This window comes from Argentina silus (assembly GCF_951799395.1).
Source record: "Argentina silus genome assembly, chromosome: 17".
NCBI classification, from domain to species: Eukaryota; Metazoa; Chordata; class Actinopteri; order Argentiniformes; family Argentinidae; genus Argentina; species Argentina silus.
The window spans coordinates 2,534,325-2,554,927 of record NC_139671.1 but is presented as its reverse complement, the minus strand read 5'-3'; the positions used below and the strand labels follow the sequence as shown (position 1 = coordinate 2,554,927).

At 47.0% G+C, this 20,603-nt stretch overlaps 1 protein-coding gene across 2 annotated transcripts; it reads left to right on the top strand.

The window, feature by feature from the left end:
• On the top strand, window positions 1-14,625 carry lbr (lamin B receptor). Of its 2 annotated transcripts, none has more exons than XM_083689070.1 (14): window positions 1-126; window positions 2,569-2,743; window positions 3,682-3,894; window positions 4,636-4,713; window positions 5,724-5,910; window positions 6,338-6,534; window positions 7,442-7,496; window positions 8,614-8,808; window positions 9,269-9,372; window positions 9,719-9,844; window positions 10,177-10,345; window positions 10,605-10,685; window positions 11,279-11,401; window positions 12,098-14,625. In XM_083689070.1, exons 2-14 carry the CDS (start codon window positions 2,573-2,575, stop codon window positions 12,256-12,258), a joined length of 1,860 nt encoding a protein of 619 aa, XP_083545196.1. In that variant the 5' UTR covers window positions 1-126; window positions 2,569-2,572; the 3' UTR covers window positions 12,259-14,625. The 2 variants fall into 2 exon arrangements, with proteins under 2 accessions (XP_083545196.1, XP_083545197.1); XM_083689071.1 differs by lacking the exon at window positions 1-126 and adding an exon at window positions 1,365-1,430.
• Window positions 14,626-20,603: the final 5,978 nt, after the last annotated feature.

Genomic DNA, 20,603 nt, shown 5'->3' with positions numbered 1-20,603 from the left:
AGAGGGTGGGAAATCGCGCTCTACGGTTACAGTTTTTAAATAAATATATATTTATTTTTTTCGCTCCACGTTTTTAAAGGGATACATAACGGATTTTCTTTATTGGACAACTACGTGTATTCAAAGGTAAGCGAAGTCATGTTTTAAGACAATTCAATGCGCATAAATATGCTCTCTTTTTGTGAATGTCTTTGTTGGGAAGGTGGATGGGCTGTCTGGTCGCTAACGTCCTGACGGGTCTCCTGACAGTGGCTTTGACAAGCCATCTTAACTGCGAGGAGATCAGCCAGCAGCTTTTTCTGGAAATGAAAACAATTTGCGCAGCATGACTCGGTGCTCTGTTTCCTTCGCAGAAACGTCCACACATGCACTTGACATGTAGCTAGCCGATGACGGTACGCTTGGCCGTGGGTCGGACTAATCTCTGGAGCGAATTGTTCCGTTATACGGCCGTGTTATCAATACAACGTCGTTATCATGTGTATGCTTAGAACTTACAGACATGTGCTTACAGACGTGAATGCCCCAATAAAATAGAAATGTAATTTATTAAATGTAGACTTAATTTGGGCACTGTGTAACAATGTCCAATAGTCCAACTGATAGATTTTTCATTCGATTCCAGCATTTAGACAGACCCCTTACCAGTCTGGCTAGCTGGCTAGCGACCAATGGTTTGAATACATGACGTTTTCCCTCCGTTGGGCTGTCACTGAAGCATTACTGTTAAAGGTGCAGTTGCATGTAGCCAAAGCAGCTTGGATACATGATCATTTTCTAGCTATGAATCTTCCCTTCTAGGCCAAACCCATATGTTCACTACAGTTAGCTAGCTAACTTAAACTCACTTCAAACTGATAAACTGATCCTAGGCTGCTACGGCTGTTTTAGCATGCTAGCTGTTAGCTTGGCCGCCCAGCTAATGATCTGCCTGGCCTGTAGCCGCCACGCTAACCTGTCCCGCACCACCCACCCATCCACCGCAGCGCCGGAGCGATGTCTCTTATTCAACTCAGATGACCTCAATTTGGACTTTGCGGGTAAACTTCTCCAGCCCGGCTGCAATGTAGGGACTGGGTTTACACCACTAACCTCTACAGCATGTGCGACTGGGACATAGACAACGTGTATGCTATTACAGGATTTTATCTTATGTTCAAGTATTTGTCTCAGCTGTAATATGCTATCCATCATAATATTGTTTCAAAAAACGTAATCCTGAGAGAGGTCGCTACGGTGCAGAAGGCGGGGACCGGGACCGGGACCGGGACCGGGACCGGCTCTCAGAGCTCCGCCCCCGCCCTGCCCCCGTCCTGCCCCCGTCCCCGTCCTGCCCCGCGTCCTCTCATCTTCAGTAGTAGGAAGTGTGTAGCTGCACCTCCAGCCACATGGAACACGGCCGGGACGCCAGGACAGCAGGAGACTTTGGGGTGTGTCAATATTGTTCATGTGATGTTTTGGAATGCGCTTTACTAGATTAGTGACAACTATGACGGATGGATTAGTGTCTAGTACACTCTATGTATAATCCGGGCGTCCAGGGCCATTATGAGAAGGATAAGTTAGTTTTTAGGCCTTCCCATCTGCTCTGTACTAATGTATTCTTTGGGCTTATTTTGTTGTATGACTCGGTGTACTAGGCCTATGTTGGTCATGTTGTGGTCAGTTATTGGAATATTGCAGTGAATTTGTGTAGAAATGTTTTTCTCCCCTTATTGATGAATAGAATAGGTGAGTGTCTTTTTCCACGAGGACGAGGCTATGTTGTTGTTTATCTGTACTATTTAGTCCAAAATGCGTAAAAAAAGAAAATGTTTCTCAGGCTTCCACTTGTTGAGCTTCACAAAGTGATGGAAGTCCATGTATGTGGTTGTCGCTCTGGACCAACAAAAACACATTATTGGACCTCAACAAAATCTTACAATTCGTTCAACCTCGAAAAGGTAGTTTCAAACATTACCTGGCTGAATGTTCGTGGAATTCCCTCCACAAAGGCTATTGAGGCCTATGACAAAGGAGGCAGGGGCGGCTCAGAGTGGTGAGTTTAGGCCCACAAACAGAGTTAAACCTAGTGGGGCCGGTCACGTCAGCACTTCTGTGAGTTAGCTACGCAGACCGCCCCCCCCTATACTGCTGATCTCACTGCTCCATTGTGTCCAGCCTTGCTCTCTCTGTACATTTCCTTAATGGACAGAGAGAGTGTTTCGTTTGGTGTAATCCATCCATTTCAAAGTCTAGACTAAAGGATGTTTGGATGGGAAATGGTTAATGATGGGCTGCCCCCCTATGTCCCCCCCCCCCATGTAGGATGTTTTCAATCATATGCAAATTGCAAACCTGACTAAAGGGAATGTTCTGAGGCAAACTCATATGACTTTGTAATGTTGAATCCTTCAATGCAATGTCAAAGTGAAAGTGAAAACACAGGAGCATCATTTTCGGTTTCAGACTCGTCAAAGAGAGAAGAGTTGAAACCTCAAACACCCCTCTAAAACGCACGTTTTAACATTTTCTCTCTCTCCCTCCCTCTCTCTCTCTCTCTCTCTCTCTCCCCCCCCACCCCCTCAGTTAAATGAAGATGCCGAGTGTGAAGTTTCAGAGCGGGGACATGGTGATGGGCCGTTGGCCTGGTAGTAATCTGTACTACGAGGTGAAGGTGCTGAGCTTCGCCTCCAAGACCCAGCTCTACACCGTCATCTACAAGGACGGCACCGAGCTGGAGCTCAGGGAGGCTGACATCAAGGTAGGCCTCCGGACCTCCTCATGTCAGCCAGCCAGGGGAGGCTGGTGGAGGTAGAAATCGGAGGACGGGGCTCGTCCGTAATGCATGGATCGGAATGAGGAACGGTATCAAACAGCCGTGTGTGAAACTCTCTTGTATTATAACAGGCTTCATCATCATCCACCATGTTACTGGTAGTTATTCCTCATTCAGTCTCATGCATTACAATGAGCCTGTCCTCCGATTTCTACCTCCGCCAGCCTCCCCTGCAGCCAGCCAAAGGTTGCATCCGATGCTCTACCTTTAGTTTACCCAGAAGTTTTCTCTTGGTCACTTCCCCCTAATGGATTAGCAAACATTGGATAAGTGCAGCAAAGTATGGCTGGAGTTTAAAAAAACCGTGATCCTTTTAACCGTGATCCTGACGCCAGTTAATTGATTTCAATCCATAAATGAGGAGCGCTCTGGTGAATGAAGGGAGAGAGTTGTGCCTCATCCCAGGAGTTCGTTCCCCATGGCTGTACATGTGACAAGACTCAGGCCAGATTGAATATGAATTGATGCATGACCCATAACGTGACCGAGTGGAAGGTCTTCCCTAACCATGCTGTTCCTATTATGACCAGTCCTCCTTTCTCACAGTGTCGGTGGCCTACAACTTGTCCCTCTCATTTTCACTGTTGTATTATCATGCTGTTGCATGCATGACTATGTAATAATAATAATAATAATAATTTATTATTTATAAAGTGCTTTTCAATTATTATTATTTTTTATTATATATTATGGCTAATGTGTGTTGTGTAGTCAGTGTAATTACAAGTCTGTAACCCTGCTCAACCCTGTTATTCGTCGATGTATTTATTACAGTGTAATTACAAGTCTGTAACCGTGTTATTCGTCAGTGTATTTATTACAGTGTAATTACAAGTCTCTAACCCTGTTATTGGTCATTGTAGAGTTCCAGTGGTTTCCGCCCAAGCACCGGGCGTTCCCGTTCCCGTTCCCGGTCCCCGTCTCGCCGCCGCTCCCGTTCCCGTTCCCCGGCCAGGACCACGCGGCGCTCCTCGTCCCGCACTGCCACTGCCGCCGCCGCCGCCGTCGTCACAGAGACACCCGCCCGCAAGGAGCTGAAGATGAAGGACGTGCTGGAGATCAGACTGACCCCTGTGGTAAGACAACGGCCACCGCTGTGCTCCCTGTCCGTCCCCGTTCTCCCACCCTCCTTCTCCCGCAGCGTGCCCTCCTGCGCTCCCTCCCCCGGCATGGATGGAGCCGCTGCTGTGTTCCAGAATGCCTTCTTGCGTTCTATCTAGAGCGTCTATGCCAAGTACGGATGGGCTCTAGATAGAGTTTTGGAACACAGCCGAGGACTGAAGCAGAATGGCCTGGTCAGGTGGAGGAGGTCCATGCTTATGGGGGGGGGAGGGGGGAGGAGGGACACAAGTGCATACTTTAAGAGAAGGTGGAGAATTGGGACGGAGCCTCACTCTGGTGGGAATGTGTTTCTGTTGTTGTTGTTGTTGTTGCTGCATGTGTTTTTAGTGTATTTGTGTTCAGCTAATGCCTTGTAAACACATTCACTATCAGAGATATAACCCGTAGATCTCTCTTTAAATAGGTTAAGCATGAGCTAATAATTATAATAATGACACGTTACATTTGTATACAAAATACATTGTAATGCATACACTGACTTTCCCTAAAGATGGAGGCAAACAATGTCATAGTGTTATTTGCTATGTAGTATAAATTGAACAATTGTGACTGTTTAGTTGATTTGATCTTATTGTGTTACGTGACACATGAAAGAGTTGTTCTTTATTGTTTGCCACGTTCCTGTCCTCACCTTGTTGACGTTGTTGTCCTGCCCCCCCGCCCCCCCCTCTCTCTCTCCGTCTCCATGGTCACAGTCAAAGCCAGCTGAGAACAATAGCAACAACAAACATGAACAGAAAGAGGAGAATGACACTGCTAACAAAGTCAATGAGGTGAGATCTTTAGAAATACCTTTTGGGATTACTCAGTCATTCTCAGTCATACTCAGTCATTCTCAGTTAGGTTACTGTAACTGTTAAGTTACAGTAATCCCATATATATGGGCAGTATGGTTGAAATAAGCAGGTTTCACCAAAGTTCTGATCTCTGACTTCTATGGTAACTGTTTCCCTCTGGCTGTACTCTGCATGCTTATGAATGAGCTTTAGGGGGAGGAATGTCATGATGCATGCATGTTGGGGTGTGTGTGTGTGTGTGTGTGTGTGTGTGTGTGTGTGTGTGTGTGTGTGTGTGTGTGTGTGTGTGTGTGTGTGTGTGTGTGTACGTGTGTGTGTGTGTGTGTGTACGTGTGTGTGTGTGTGTACGTGTACTCTCTCTCTCTCTCTCTTTCATCAGAGCTTATAAGCACGTCTCTCCTCCTCCCCTATGTTAAGCAGACATGCGAGGCTCGAGGGCTCTCTGTATCACCACAGCCACTCAACACTGCCAGCTCATACTGAAACCACAACAGTTGGCGGTGGTAAAAGCTACTTCCTACTACAGGATAGACAAGAGTTTTCCTTTCCTATGAAGCAGATGCTGAGAGACCTAAGGGCCGTGTGTTTTACATGTAGAATGGGTTAATGTGACCTGGGTTAATGTGACCTGGGTTAATATGACCTGGGTTAATGTGACCTGGTGAATGTGACCTGGGTGAATGTGACCTGGGTTAATGTGACCTGGGTGAATGTGACCTGGGTGAATGTGACCTGGTGAATGTGACCTGGGTGAATGTGACCTGGGTGAATGTGACCTGGGTGAATGTGACCTGGGTTAATGTGACCTGGTGAATGTGACCTGGGTTAATGTGACCTGGTGAATGTGACCTGGGTTAATGTGACCTGGGTGAATGTGACATGGTGAATGTGACCTGGGTTAATGTGACCTGGGTTAATGTGACCTGGTGAATGTGACATGGTGTGCGTGTGTCCGTGTGTGTGTCCGTGTGTCCGTGTGTGTCCAGAAGGTGGAGGCGGAGCCGGAGAAGAAGGCGGTGGAGAGCCGCTACAACCTGAGACGCAGGAAGGATGACGGAGACGCCAAGCCTGCCAAGCAGGCGGAGGAGGAGAAGAAGGAGGAGGAGGAGGAGGAGAAGCCCGCAGTCCCCACCGCCCCCATCACCACGGAGCTGGAGTTTGGAGGCAGGCTAGGTGAGTGGAGGACTCTGGGAAATGTAGTCTATACCAGAGGCAGTCTTTGCACACTGTTGTGGAGGACAGTTGAGAGAGAGGGACTGAGAGATTAAGTGATGTTGAAGATATCTCAAAATCAAATGTTTGAAAGAAAGGTGTCCCACCAGAGCGTGTATTTGCACACACTTGGTCTAAGAGACGTTTTGTACACCAGGGGAGGCTGGTGGAGGTAGAGTCGCGTTCCATGCATGAGGCCGTCCTCCGATTTCTGCCTCCACCAGCCAGACAGTGGTATTGAGAGAGGAAAACCTGGATCTCTTTGCACAATGTTGTACCAGGTGTTTGGTAGTCGTGGGGGTAAACATGAGGTGTTGTGTTGTACCAGGTGTTTGGTAGTCGTGGGGGTAAACATGAGGTGTTTCTGAGGTGTTGAGTGTTCCCCCAGGAGCGTTCTTCATGCTGCTGAACCTGCCGGTGGTGGTGCTGGTTCTGCTGGCGATGTGCAGCCAGGAGGACGCCAGCCTGCTGAGCTTCCCTCCCCCGCTGCCCAGCCTGGAGAGCCTCTGGGACAGGCAGGTGTTTGCCGTCGTCCCCCTCTGGTTCCTCTTCCAGGCCCTCCTCTACGTGCTGCCCATCGGAAAGGTAACACCGACACACCCTGAGAGGAGCTCTCTCTCTCTCTCTCTCTCTCACACACACACACACACACACACACACACACACACAAATACATAAACAAATAGAAACACACACATAAATACACACACACACACAAACACGACAAATAGAAACACACAAATAAACACACACACACACAAACAAATACATAAACAAATAGAAACACACACACAAATACACACACACACACACACACACACAAATACATAAACACACAAACACGACAAATAGAAACACACACACACACACACAAATACACAACACACATGCACTCCCACCCACCCCCCCACCCTGAGAAAGCCCAACACACATGACGGCTGACCTCTGGTTCCGGCCTGTTAGCCTGTTAGCCTGTTAGCCGGAGCTCAGGACTGATATTAGATTAAGCAGCAGCAGGAACCTCAGGAGAGACTGACACCTTTTGTTCTCCCTCCTCCTCAGCCCCCTGAAAGTAGTGTGTGTGTGTGTGTGTGTTGAGATGTTTACGGTGGAAACATACATTCCCAGGGTCTGAGCTGGAGTATTATGGGATGTTTTAGCGCGAGGGGAAAGTGGAAAATTCCTAACCCTGCACCAGAAGAGAAGGCACACATCTTGTATAAACTACCCCTGGCCCTTTCTCGATGGTTAGAAACTGGATTCCTCACATCCTCAACTCACCTCTGCTCAAGCCGCATCGGGAGGAGAGAACAGACAGATCTCCTCCGATATCTATTGAGAAGGAAGAGAGCAGAGGACGCGGGAGAGGATGTGAGGAGTCGAGTTTCTAACCTCCCGGGTGTCTGGTTCACCCAGCAGCCTCTCTCCTCTGAGGTTGAGTAGAGGTCATATAAAGGTCATAAGGTCACACGCGTCTCTGTTCTGTCCCCAGGTGGTTGAAGGACTGCCCCTGAGGACCGGGGACAGGCTGAAGTACAGGATCAACGGTGAGACCTTCTGCCTTCACGTTTCTCGTCACGTGGTCTTGTTGCTCATTGCCAGTGACGTGGCGTGACAACGCTAGTCGTAGGCCTCAGCTACAGCACTACCACGCTCAGACCAGCCCGTCTGGCACCAACAACCAGGCCACGTTCAAAGTCACTTCAATCACCTTTCTTCCCCGTTCTGATGCTCGGTTTGAACTCCAGCAGGTCGTCTTGACCATGTCTACGTGCCTAAATGCACTGAGTTGCTGCCATGTGATTGGCTGATTAGATATTTTCGTTAACGAACAGTTGAACAGGTGTACCTAATAAAGTGGCCGGTGAGTGTATATATCTATATCTATATCTATATCTCTATCTCTATCTATATCTATATCTATATCCACTCACCGGCCACTTTATTAGGTACACCTGTTCACCTGCTGTACAGGTCTGAGGGTCAGGCTGGAAACGCTGCTGCCCTGTTGACTGAAGACGGCCTGTCCAGTCATTCAACTTGTATTTGAAGAAGTATTTGAAGAAGTACACAGACATGAGTATTTGACTTGGTGTGGAGCACAGGGACAGACGTTGTTTCTGTTAACTACTCCACTCCGAACTGCATGTCCTGTTCTACTTGCTTTAGATGAATACACTTGTAAGTTGATCTGGATGAGAGGGCCTGCTAGATGACTTAAGTCATTAAGTTACTTAAGTCATTCAGTGTCGAGGGTGAATAAAGTTGCCCAAATTGTCAACATTTTAGAGCACCAAGGGGTCACTTTATTCACCAAAAATGCATAAATTATGATGCTTCATTTTGTAGCCAATCAAATTATTGTTGCTAGGTAAACACCACATAAAACACTTGGCACTCTAGGTGGTGAATGTTCCGGAGTTCTTTGCCAGTTAGTGAGTTAAACGTTACCCCCCCCCCCCTCCTCCTCTCTCTCCACCCCTCCTCCTCCCCCCCTCCTCCTCTCTCTCCACCCCTCCTCCTCTCTCTCCACCCCCCCCCCTCCTCCTCCTCTCTCTCCACCCCTCCTCCTCTCTCTCCACCCCTCCTCCTCCCCCCCTCCTCCTCTCTCTCCACCCCCCCCCCCTCCTCCTCTCTCTCCACCCCTCCTCCTCCCTCCTCCAGGCTTCTATGCGCTTGTCCTGAGTGCGGTTGCGGTGGGCGGAGCCCTGCACCAGGAAGTGGACCTCACCTACATCCACAGCCACTTCCTCCAGCTGTCGGCGGCGGCCATGGCGTTCTCTGTGCTGCTCAGTGTCTACCTGTACGCACGCTCCCGCTGGGCGGCCCCCGACCAACTGGCCCCCGGGGGAAACTCTGGTGAGGGGGGGGGGGTAATATAATAATAATAAATGCCATTTAGCTGACGCTTTTATCCAAAGCGACTTACATTGCAGTGAGTGTGTACATTTCTCAGTATATATGGTCCCAGTGGGAATCAAACCCACAACCTTGGCGTTGTTAGCACCATGCTCTACCAACTGAGCCACAGAGAGGATGGGGGTGGGGTGGGGGTGAATGTTTGTGTTACTTGCATATTGTGTGTGTGTGTGTGTGTGTGTGTGTGTGTGTGTGTGTGTGTGTGTGTGTGTGTGTGTGTGTGTGTGTGTGTGTGTGTGTGTGTGTGTGTGTGTGTGTGTGTGTGTGTGTGTGTGTGTGTGTGTGTGTGTGTGTGTGTGTGTGTGTGTGTGTGTGTGTGTGTGTGTGTGTGTGGCGAGTATATGCCAGGACTGTGACCTAGAGGATGGGTAACAGACTGATCTCTCTCTCACCTCCACAGGCAACGTCATCTATGACTTCTTCATCGGTCATGAGCTCAACCCTCGCATCAAGAGCTTCGACCTCAAATACTTCTGTGAACTGCGGCCGGGTCTGATTGGCTGGGTAAGTGTTGTCTCTGCCCTGATGCACATTCTTCTTCTTCTTCTTCTTCTTCTTCTTCTTCTTCTTCTTCTGTCATTGCGTGCCAACATAGCGCCCTCTGGTGGTTAAATCTAATCACTACCATGGAATTATACATAATTATTCATGGTTTGTATGAGTCTTGCTGTTCAAGGAGAGGTGATTAACTTGTGTGTGCGTGCGTGCGTGTGCGTGTGTGTGTGTGTGTGTGTGTGTGTGTGTGTGTGTGTGCACGTGTATCCAATTACTCATGGTTTGTATGAGTCTTGCTGTTCAAGGATAGGTGATTAATCTGTGTGTGTGTGTGTGTGTGTGTGCGTGCGTACAGGTTGTGATCAACTTTTCCATGGCGCTGGCAGAGATGAAGCTGCAGGGTCTGGAGGCCCCCTCCCCTGCTATGATCCTGGTCAACTGCTTCCAGCTCCTCTACGTGCTCGACGCCCTCTGGAACGAGGTGAGACACGCCCACTTTCACATGGAATCCATTTAGTCTTCTCTGTCCCCGTTCACGTCATAGAATATATGTATATATGTCAACAGCTTCTGGAACCAGGTAGAAATAAATACACTCTGTTTTAGAATATTAGTGTTTTATATGTATTTATCCTCCCTGTTGTCAACCTTCTCATGGAATGTATGTGTTGAGTGTCTTTTTGATCTAGGTAAAAGAAACATACTTTAAAATGATTTAATCCTGTCTGTTTCTCATCTCTCTGCCTGTTCATGGAATTGAATGATCATGATGTCATCTGACGGTTTGTTGTTGTTGTTTGTTTGTTTTCCCAGGAGGCCATTCTGACCACGATGGACATCGTCCACGATGGGTTTGGCTTCATGCTGGCGTTTGGGGACCTGGTGTGGGTCCCCTTCACCTACAGCCTGCAGGCCTTCTACCTGGTCAGCCACCCCAACCACCTGTCCCTGCCCTGGATCGCTGGCATCATCGCTGTTAATGGTGAGGCATCGGAACACACACACACACACACACACACACACACACACACACACAGTGACCTGTCCCTGCTCTGGATCGTTGGCATCATCACCCTCAAATGTCAGTCAAGGGAACACACACACACACACACACACACACACACACACACACACACACACACAACACTGCGATCTGTCTCTGAGCTGAATGGGTATGACAAAGATTTGTGTTCATTATTTTATTTATTTTTTTCACTTTTTTTCCTCTTTTTTTCTAACAGCTCTTGGATACTGCATCTTCCGGAAAGCAAACTCCCAGAAAAACGCCTTCAGGAGAAATCCTTCGGACCCCAAACTATCCCGTGAGTCCTCAAGCCCCAGAGCACTTCCTGGCTGACGCTTTTGGTCGGACAAGTTGCTGAAGGCACTCTATCATAGTTCTGTGTTTATGTTGAATAGTTTCTCATTTCTAGTTTCTCAAAGTATCAACCCTATCTGTGTTGATGCAATGTGGATTAGGCTTAGGGTATGGTTTAAGGGTTAGGGTTAGGATTAGGCTTAGGGTATGGTTTAAGGGTTAGGGTTAGGGTATGGTTTAAGGGTTAGGGTTAGGGTATGGTTTAAGGATTAGGGTTAGGATTAAGCTTAGGGTATGCTTTAAGGGTTAGGGTTAGGATTAAGCTTAGGGTATGGTTTAAGGGTTAGGATTAGGATTAGGGTATGGTTTAAGGGTTAGGATTAGGATTAGGCTTAGGGTATGGTTTAAGGGCCATGTTCATGGATAGTTAATTGAACAGTGTGTTGATAGTTAGCTGAATGTCTATTAACCATCTGTAGGGGCCTATGGATATAAAGTGCTTATAATGTGTGTGTGTGTGTGTCTGTGTGTGTGTGTGTCTGTGTGTGTGTGTGTCGTGTGTGTGTGTGTGTGTGTGTGTCGTCGTCCCCCCTCCAGATCTGAAGACCATCCCCACGGCCACAGGGAAGAGTCTCCTGGTGTCGGGGTTGTGGGGTCTTGTGCGTCACCCCAACTACCTGGGTGACATCATCATGGCCCTGGCCTGGTCCCTCCCCTGTGGTGAGTCCCCGTCCAATGGCTTCACACGGTCCATGTCGTGGCGACCACATTCCTTTTAGATGTGTTTGTCAGAGTTACGGTCACTACCCGTCGCCAATTCCCTTGTATCGTAACGTTTTTTTTTTGTGTTCCACCATGTTGCCAGTAGTTACAGCATGCCCTGTCTGCCCCAGGGGAGGCTGGTGGAGGTAGAAATCGGAGGACAGGCTTATTGTAATGAATGGAATGAAATGAGGAATGGTATCAAACACGTGTTTGATTCCATTCCATGCATTACAATGAGGCCATCCTCCGATGTCTACCTCCAGCAGCCTCCCCTGGTGTACAGTGTTGTGGCTGTGACTAACTCTAGTGTAGTGTATCTCCTCCTCCTCCTCCTGTAGGCTGCTCCCACATCTTGCCTTCGGTGGTCTAGATTCGTTCTGATAGCTATATTATGTAGTGACTAACTCTTCTCTCCCTCCTTCTCCCACTCTCTCTCTCTCTCCCCCCCCTCTCTCTCTCTCTCACTTCCCCATCTCTCTCTGCCCCCCCCTTTCTCCCTATCTCTCACTTCTCTCTCTCTCTCTCCCCCCCCTCCCTCCCTCCCTCTCTCTCCCCCCCCTCTCTCCCTCTCTCTCCCCCCCCCCCCCTCCACCCTCTCTCTCCCCCATCTCTCCCTCCCTCTCTCCCTCCCCCCCCCCCTCTCTCTCTCAGGTTTCTCCCACATCCTGCCCTACTTCTATGTGATCTACTTCATGTGTCTGCTGATCCACCGTGAGGCCCGGGACGAGAGCCAGTGTCGGAGGAAGTACGGCTCGGCGTGGGAGGACTACTGCCGAGAGGTCCGCTACCGCATCTTCCCCGGCGTCTATTGAGCCTTGACCCTTGACCCCCCCGCCCCGCCCCCACCCCACCCCCTTCCCCTATGCTCCAGTTCTGCAGCTTATAGTCGACCTACCCTCTTTGGAATGGCTTCAGGAGTTCACAGAGGAGAAAAAAACAAGTTGTTTAGAGAAGGAAAAAAAGAAAAGATGATTTGAAGACATTGGGACATTTAAAATGTTTGTGTAAAGAGTAAACTTTTACGGTGAAGGAAGAAGTTTCGCTCAATGGCTGACTGTTTTGGACTATTTTGCCTTTATTTAAAAAAAAAAAAAAAAAAAAGTTTACAAATTAAAAAAAGAAAGAAGAAAAAAAAGCGTCAGAATCTGGGAAAGTCTCACCCGATCCTTTGATGTATATTTTTGTACATAAACACTTTTTTTTGTACTCAAAGATACCTGTTGTAAACATACCATAACAGTGCATAAGTGATCTCTTTTTAAAAGTTTTTGCTCCCATATTCAAAGTTTTACAATATCTTCTGCTTGGCTTTTATTTTTTGAAGTATTTTGTAAGTATAACTTCTAAGTACATCTACTTATGTATATTGTGAATGATGGCATTTAAATGCTTTTTTCTGTCTGTACAGTTGAAATAGGGCTTACGTCCCAGCTCAGGACCAGGACATTGTTATGGAAAATTACATTTAGAAGATTTTGTCTTAATTTTGTTGTGTATATTTTTATATAGAGATGTAGTGTTAACTGAGAGTGTAGAGAAATTATTTGGTGTTTTTTTTAATGCACTAATGCAAGATGGCATTTTTTTATAATCCAAAGTCTTATTTGATTTGGCTTTGCTACCTCAGGTTCAATGTCAAAATTCCTCTCCTGTCCTCTGGGTGGCAGTGTTGCTTAGTTTAGCTCATGATGTTGACACTGCTCCAGAGGGAGGAAGAGTCTCCTGTCGTTCACCCTTTTCACCAAGACCACAAAAATCTTATTTAAAACCTTTAGAAAACAGCTATGACACCTATCCACACCAACTACACCACAAACCTTAAGTTATTCAGCAACTCATTTTCAGAAAGGCATCATCACAATATGAATGTCTGTGTTCATAGCTTTAAATTTTGGATTTTGGATTTTGGATTAAGTTTATACGGTGGCATTCTGCACAATGTCATGTAGTGTTGGTATCCCACTCTGGTTACGTTGGTGGTGTTTTCAACCTGTGCATTCCCAAACCCAAACAAGTGATCTCACCTGGCTGTAGAAGAGCAGTTTAGCAATACATTAAGTAGAATAGATGGCATTTTAAATGTCACTGAAATGCAATGTACATATTAAAGTTTTTTCTTTTTTATCATGTTGTTATTTTAAGTAAAAAAAAAAAGAAAGAAAGAATACAATGTGATTGTAGTGATACTAGATCTTCTGTTTCACAGGTAGATATTTAAAGTTGCATTTTTTGATTTAAACTGTTTTAAGTTAATTTGCCCAATTTACCACTGTAGCCATCTTTGTTTACAGCTTGATCTGCCTGTGTTCTGGACAGTATTACCACTCCCCCTCGCCCCCCCCCCCCCCCCCCCCAACCCCCAAATTTGAGGTCACTCGAGATTTGTCATTGATCATGAGTCCATGATCCACAATCCCTGGTCCTGTTTGAACGTTCTGAAGCCTTTTCTCTGTTGGTAGGAACACGCCTCCTCGCTTCCTCCTCAAAAAGCATTGGAGGAGAGTATCTAAGGGGAGGAGCCCTGGATCTTCTCCTCCAATGGGTTTTGAGTAGGACGCGAGTGGAGGACGGAGGAGAGGACGCGAGGAGTCGTGTTCCTAGCAACAGCTTAAGAAGGCTTAAGAAGGCATCTTTCTCCTTGCTCCCTCCCTTGAAGTAATCACAGATCTTACGTGATGGGTTTGGTCAAAGCAGGCTTCACGCCACGTTGCGGTCACCAATCCAGACATGTCAGATCGGTGATTTCTTCAAGGCTGGTAGGCAGGAAGGACACGTTTTACAGGAGTGTTTGATCCGTGCCCATTCATGTGTTCCTAAAAGATGAGACCAGGGGAGGCTGGTGGCGGTAGAAATCAGAGGTCAAGATCATTGTAATGCATGGAAAGGAATTAAGAGTTTGATACCGTTCCTCATTCCCTTCCATGCATTAGAATCAGCCCGTCCTCCGATTTCTACCTCCGCCAGCCTCCGCCTGTATGAGACAGATAAGAACAAGCAGCAGCTGTTTGTCAAATCAAGGACAAGCGGGATGTAAGGAACGACATTGACAATGGAAGCAGACCCGGTGTGTTCCTGAACTGTTGGTTTCCGTTGAAGACAGATCAGACCTGAGACAGTGGCTGTGAAGCTCGCGTTGTACAAATGTTTGGCAAAAAAATAAAGGTTTACAGTATTCTTAACCCTCTCTTTGTGGTGAGTGATGTGTCTGTGTGATGTTTGTTCATGTAAGGACACTAAATGAAACACTTAGGATGCCCACACACACAATCCCTCCCTCCCTCCCTCCCTCCCTCTCTCTCTCTCTCAATTCAATTCAATTCAAAGGGCTTTATTGGCATGGGAAACAACAGTTTACATTGCCAAAGCAAATTACATTACTAAACAAAAATGAAATGACCAATCGAATTGAACAGTAAACATTACACAGAAGACTTTCAAAAGAATAGTAAATTAATGTAAACTTCTCTCTCACACGCACACACGTCCTGGGGTGAATGTTTTATTATTGATGTATTACATTTAAAACTTATGAAGGGATGCACATGGTCAGCAACAATACTCAAATAGGCTGTGGCATTCAAGCGATGATTGATTGGTATTAATGGGCCCAAAATGTGCCAAGAAAACATTCCCCACACCATTATAATACCTCCACCATGAGAAGGTGTACAGGTGTTCCTCCACCTCCACCATGAGAAGGCGTACAGGTGTTCCTCCACCTCCACCATGAGAAGGTGTACAGGTGTTCCTCCACCTCCACCATGAGAAGGCGTACAGGTGTTCCTCCACCTCCACCATGAGAAGGCGTACAGGTGTTCCTCCACCTCCACCATGAGAAGGCGTACAGGTGTTCCTCCACCTCCACCATGAGAAGGCGTACAGGTGTTCCTCCACCTCCACCATGAGAAGGCGTACAGGTGTTCCTCCACCTCCACCATGAGAAGGCGTACAGGTGTTCCTCCACCTCCACCATGAGAAGGCGTACAGGTCTTCCACCACCTCCACCATGAGAAGGCGTACAGGTGTTCCTCCACCTCCACCATGAGAAGGCGTACAGGTGTTCCTCCACCTCCACCATGAGAAGGCGTACAGGTGTTCCTCCACCTCCACCATGAGAAGGTGTACAGGTGTTCCTCCACCTCCACCATGAGAAGGTGTACAGGTGTTCCTCCACCTCCACCATGAGAAGGTGTACAGGTGTTCCTCCACCTCCACCATGAGAAGGCGTACAGGTGTTCCTAATAAAGTGTACTTCTGTCTGCCTCGCGCACAGACGACTCACCAACACCTGTTGATGGAGGGCTGAGAAAGGCTGACATCACTGCCGTTACACAGGTTACCGTAGTTACACAGGGTACCGTAGTTACGCAGGGTACCGTAGTTACACAGGGTACCGTAGTTACATAGGGTACCATAGTTACACAGGGTACCGTAGTTACACAGGGTACCGTAGTTACACAGGGTCCCGTAGTTACACAGGGTACCGTAGTTACACAGGGTCCCGTAGTTACACAGGGTACCGTAGTTACACAGGGTACCGTAGTTACACAGGGTCCCGTAGTTACACAGGGTACCGTAGTTACACAGGGTACCGTAGTTACACAGGGTCACGTAGTTACACAGGGTACCGTAGTTACATAGGGTACCGTAGTTACACAGGGTACCGTAGTTACATAGGGTACCGTAGTTACATAGGGTACCGTAGTTACACAGGGTACCATAGCTCTGAAGGAGCAGGACTACAACCCCATGGCTGGCCAGGTAAACACCATATTTACCTGAAGCACCTGACCGGCTTTCTACACACTTTAATCCTTTAATTATCTTGAATCTCTTGAATTTTAATTAGCGGTGTATTCCCCTATCAGATCCCCAGGGACCCACTAGAGATCATTATAGTACGGTAATTAACCTAGAAATAATGAAAAAGTCATTGCGAGGTGATTCTGACTGTAGGAGCGTAGAGAACTGGATTGTGATGGAATCGTACAGGATAAACAAACACACTGAAAGCACCTGTGAGATCCTTACCTGCGTTTGATACCGTGAACCTGCCCAGGATCTCAGGCAGCTGTCTTTAAATGAGCCATGTGACAGTATGATATGAGCCATGTGACAGTATGATATGAGCCATGTGACAGTGTTATATGAACCATGTGACAGTATGATATGAGCCATGTGACAGTGTGATATGAGCCATGTGACAGTGTTATATGAACCATGTGACAGTATGATATGAGCCATGTAACAGTGTTATATGAGCCATGTGACAGTATGATATGAGCCATGTGACAGTATGATATGAGCCATGTGACAGTGTTATATGAGTCATGTGACAGTATGATATGAGCCATGTGACAGTATGATATGAGCCATGTGACAGTGTTATATGAGTCATGTGACAGTATGATATGAGTCATGTGACAGTGTTATATGAGCCATGTGACAGTGTTATATGAGTCATGTGACAGTATGATATGAGCCATGTGACAGTATGATATGAGCCATGTGACAGTGTTATATGAGTCATGTAACAGTGTTATATGAGTCATGTGACAGTATGATATGAGCCATGTGACAGTATGATATGAGCCATGTGACAGTATGATATGAGCCATGTGACAGTGTTATATGAGTCATGTGACAGTGTTATATGAGTCATGTGACAGTGTTATATGAGTCATGTGACAGTGTTATATGAGTCATGTGACAGTATGATATGAGTCATGTGACAGTGTTATATGAGTCATGTGACAGTATGATATGAGTCATGTGACAGTGTTATATGCATCTCAGACCTGGCTCCAGTATTTCAAAAAGTATCGAATTGAGGCATTATTGGATTAAATAGTAGAATTGGGCGTTTCAAAACTGAAAAATGTCATTTTGATCATTCGGATAGGGATATGGATTTGGTAATACAATCTGACATATGTGTGTATTTGTGTGTGTGTGTGTGTGTGTGTGTGTGTGTGTGTGTGTGTGTGTGTGTGTGTGTGTGTGTGTGTGTATGTGTGTGTGTGTGTGTGTTCTGATGAATGTGTCTTTCGGTTCTGTAGTCCAGGTTTGAACCCGTCAGTAAATAATACTGCAGCACTTTCAAATATAGAAAACTAACTACCAGTTGTGAACACATCAGCAGCAGTCAGTCAGGCTGGGCGCGTTGCAGAGGTGTCAGGCCTTCATCTGCACCTGTCACACACACCTGTCACACACACCTGTCACACACACCTGTCACACACACCTGTCAGATCTCTGCCTGCATTTGAAACCTTCAACCTGCGCTTCTCCGTGGTAACAGTAGACAGCAGTCTTGGAGAGTCCTACTGTACATACAGTATAACAGCATGACATGTACTCTCTACCAGGGGAGGCCGGTGGAGGTAGAAATCGGAGGACGGGCTCATTGTAATGCATGGAACGGAATGAGGAATGGTGTCAAACACGTACCGTTAAATGTTTTATTTTGATGAAAGTGAACACTGAAGTATTTGGTTTCAGAGTTCATTTGGTCGCATACACGCCCGGGCGCGCGCGCACACACACACACACACACACACACACACACACACACACACACACACACACGCAGACACACACACACACACACACACACACACACACACACACACACACACACACACACACACACACACACTCAATCATCTGTGTTTACTCCTTAACCAAAACATTCAGGTCAAGGTTTCTGGAATACCTCACAAGAGGGGCGGCGGGAGAAAGTTCCGGTAGAACACACATCAGGCTGAGATTCTGACAAGGCTAATTGATTCCGGAATCCCTTTGAAGTGAGAAAGAGTGATTCATAAAACCACTCAGCGGTTTCGTCCTCCTCCACTCTGTTTGTTCCTCCCTTACATAAGGTGCCTGTTCCTTCTTCTTCTTTACCCCGCTGCAGAGAGAGCCGTCACTCTGGTAAAGAACAACAAAAAGATGGATGATTTTATGAAAAGGATTGGAGGTCAGAGAGTAAGTCTGAAGAACTCCTTCTTTCTCACTGCCATCAGGCTCCTAAACAACCCATAGGAGATTAATATAACTTTACTACCTCAATAACAGAATTTTCCAGTTTGCACATGCATAATTGCACTGCTACATTTGCACTGTTTTATTATTATTATTGCTGCTATTTTATTTTATGCCTTAAATTTTGCTGTCTTGTACATTTTGTTTAGTATATATTGTATATTCTTTAGTATTGTATATTTTACATTGGTTGGCATTCTGCGGACAGCAAAGCAAGAATTTCGTTGTACAGGGAAACATGTTTTCTACTGTGCATATGATAATCAATTGAATCTTGAATCTTGAATCTTGAATCAGTAGAAGTAGTTGTTTCATACAGTAGAAGTAGTTGTTTCTTTCATGTCTCTGAAGTGGAATCTCTTGGGAATACCATCGGATCCCGTAATCCCTGAAGGATGTTAATGAACGAACAACTCTCCGTTCACTGAATTCTCTGTATAATACAGCGCCCTGCGTAAGTAATGGGACAGTGCCCTGCGTAAGTAATGGGACAGTGAAGCATTTGTTTCTTCTTTTGGCTCTATACTCCAAAAGTTAGGATTTAAAAATCAAACAATTACTACGATGTTAAAGTAGAGACTCTCAGCTTTTATTTGATGGTATTTGTGTTCATGTTGGTTAAACCGTTGGTTTAACCGAAATGACAAAAACCTTTTCATACTTAGTGCCCCTATTTCAGGGCATGAAGGATGATAACGAATGAAAATCTCCTGTTCCCTCAGTTCTCTGTATGATCTCAGCACCCCTGTCTGAGACCTTCGCCGCGGCACGGCCCACTTTGAAATTCACTCCCTTTTGGGAACTTCTGAGTGTCAGGCGGGTTTTGACGGCCTTTGACGCTGCCCCCACGCTGAGCCTGTCACGTCGGAATCTACGACAAAATCTAATGTCTGAATTCCGTAGAGAGAATTCCGGAGCCTCTGATAGGTTGACGGGTGCTGTGGGCCAAAGCTGAGACGCTCAGACCAGATGCAAGCTTCTCTGTGTTCTCTCCCTCGCACCACAGATGGGCCGAGGGCTTATCTGACTCCTCCAGGGCCGATCCACCGCCACCCTCTCTGTGACAGCTATCTGCCACACACAGATCTCTGGTGGTGTGACAGGAGGTGCTATCAGGAATCTCTGGTGCTAAATGACGCTATGGTATGAGGTGTTTATGTTTAAATGGTTGTGTGTTTTTACGGTTTAGCAAGGCGATGTCTCTTTGGACGCCTGTGAGTGTTTTTACATTAGCGAAGCACAGGGCTAGACGTCGCTGTGGTCTGTTCAAGGTGTCCCGAGGAGTGATAGAGAGGGAGATGAAGAAGGTTGGGAGGGAGAGGGGGAGAGAGAGAGAGAGAGAGAGAGACAGAGAGAGAGAGAGAGGGAGAGAGAGCAACAGAGAGAGAGAAACAGAGCGAGAGAGAGAGGCAAGAGACAGAGAGAGAGAAAGACAAAGAGAGACAGAGAGAGAGAAAGACAAAGAGAGACAGAGAGAGAGAAAGACAAAGAGAGACAGACAGAGAGAGAGAGAGAGAGAGCAACAGAGAGAGAGAAAGACAAAGAGAGACAGAAGGGTGAAGGAGGCTGTTAAAGGCCCCCACGCTGTGAGACTCCACGCTGTGAGACAGATACGCTGTGAGACAGATACGCTGTGAGACAGATACGCTGTGAGACAGATACGTTGGCCTCTGACGGCTCTTCGTCTCCCTCTGCCACCGAGCGCAGGTCATGACCACAACAAGCAGTAACACAGCCACGCTGCCATCTGTACATACCGACGCGGCTGCTTCCCTCAGACAAGGTCAAGGACACTGGCAGAGTGAGGATTCAGCAGCTCTGTAGGAGGGCGATGATAGGGTAGGATGTGTCTGATGAGGATGTGTTTGACGGAAAGGGAACGGTGGCATTACCGCAGCCGACCACCAGGTGCTGCAAGCGAGCCGCGATCGCTCCGGAGCTGCTTCTGGTGGTTCTGTCGCCATGGCAATTGTGTTCATTTTGGGGGTCCTGGGGAGCTGGAGTGCTGGTGGTTGACCTGAACTGGGGGGGGGGGGTTGAGTGTCTGTGTGTCTGTGTGTGTGTGTGTGTGTCTGTGTGTGTGTGTGTGTGTGTGTGTGTGTGTGTGTGTGTG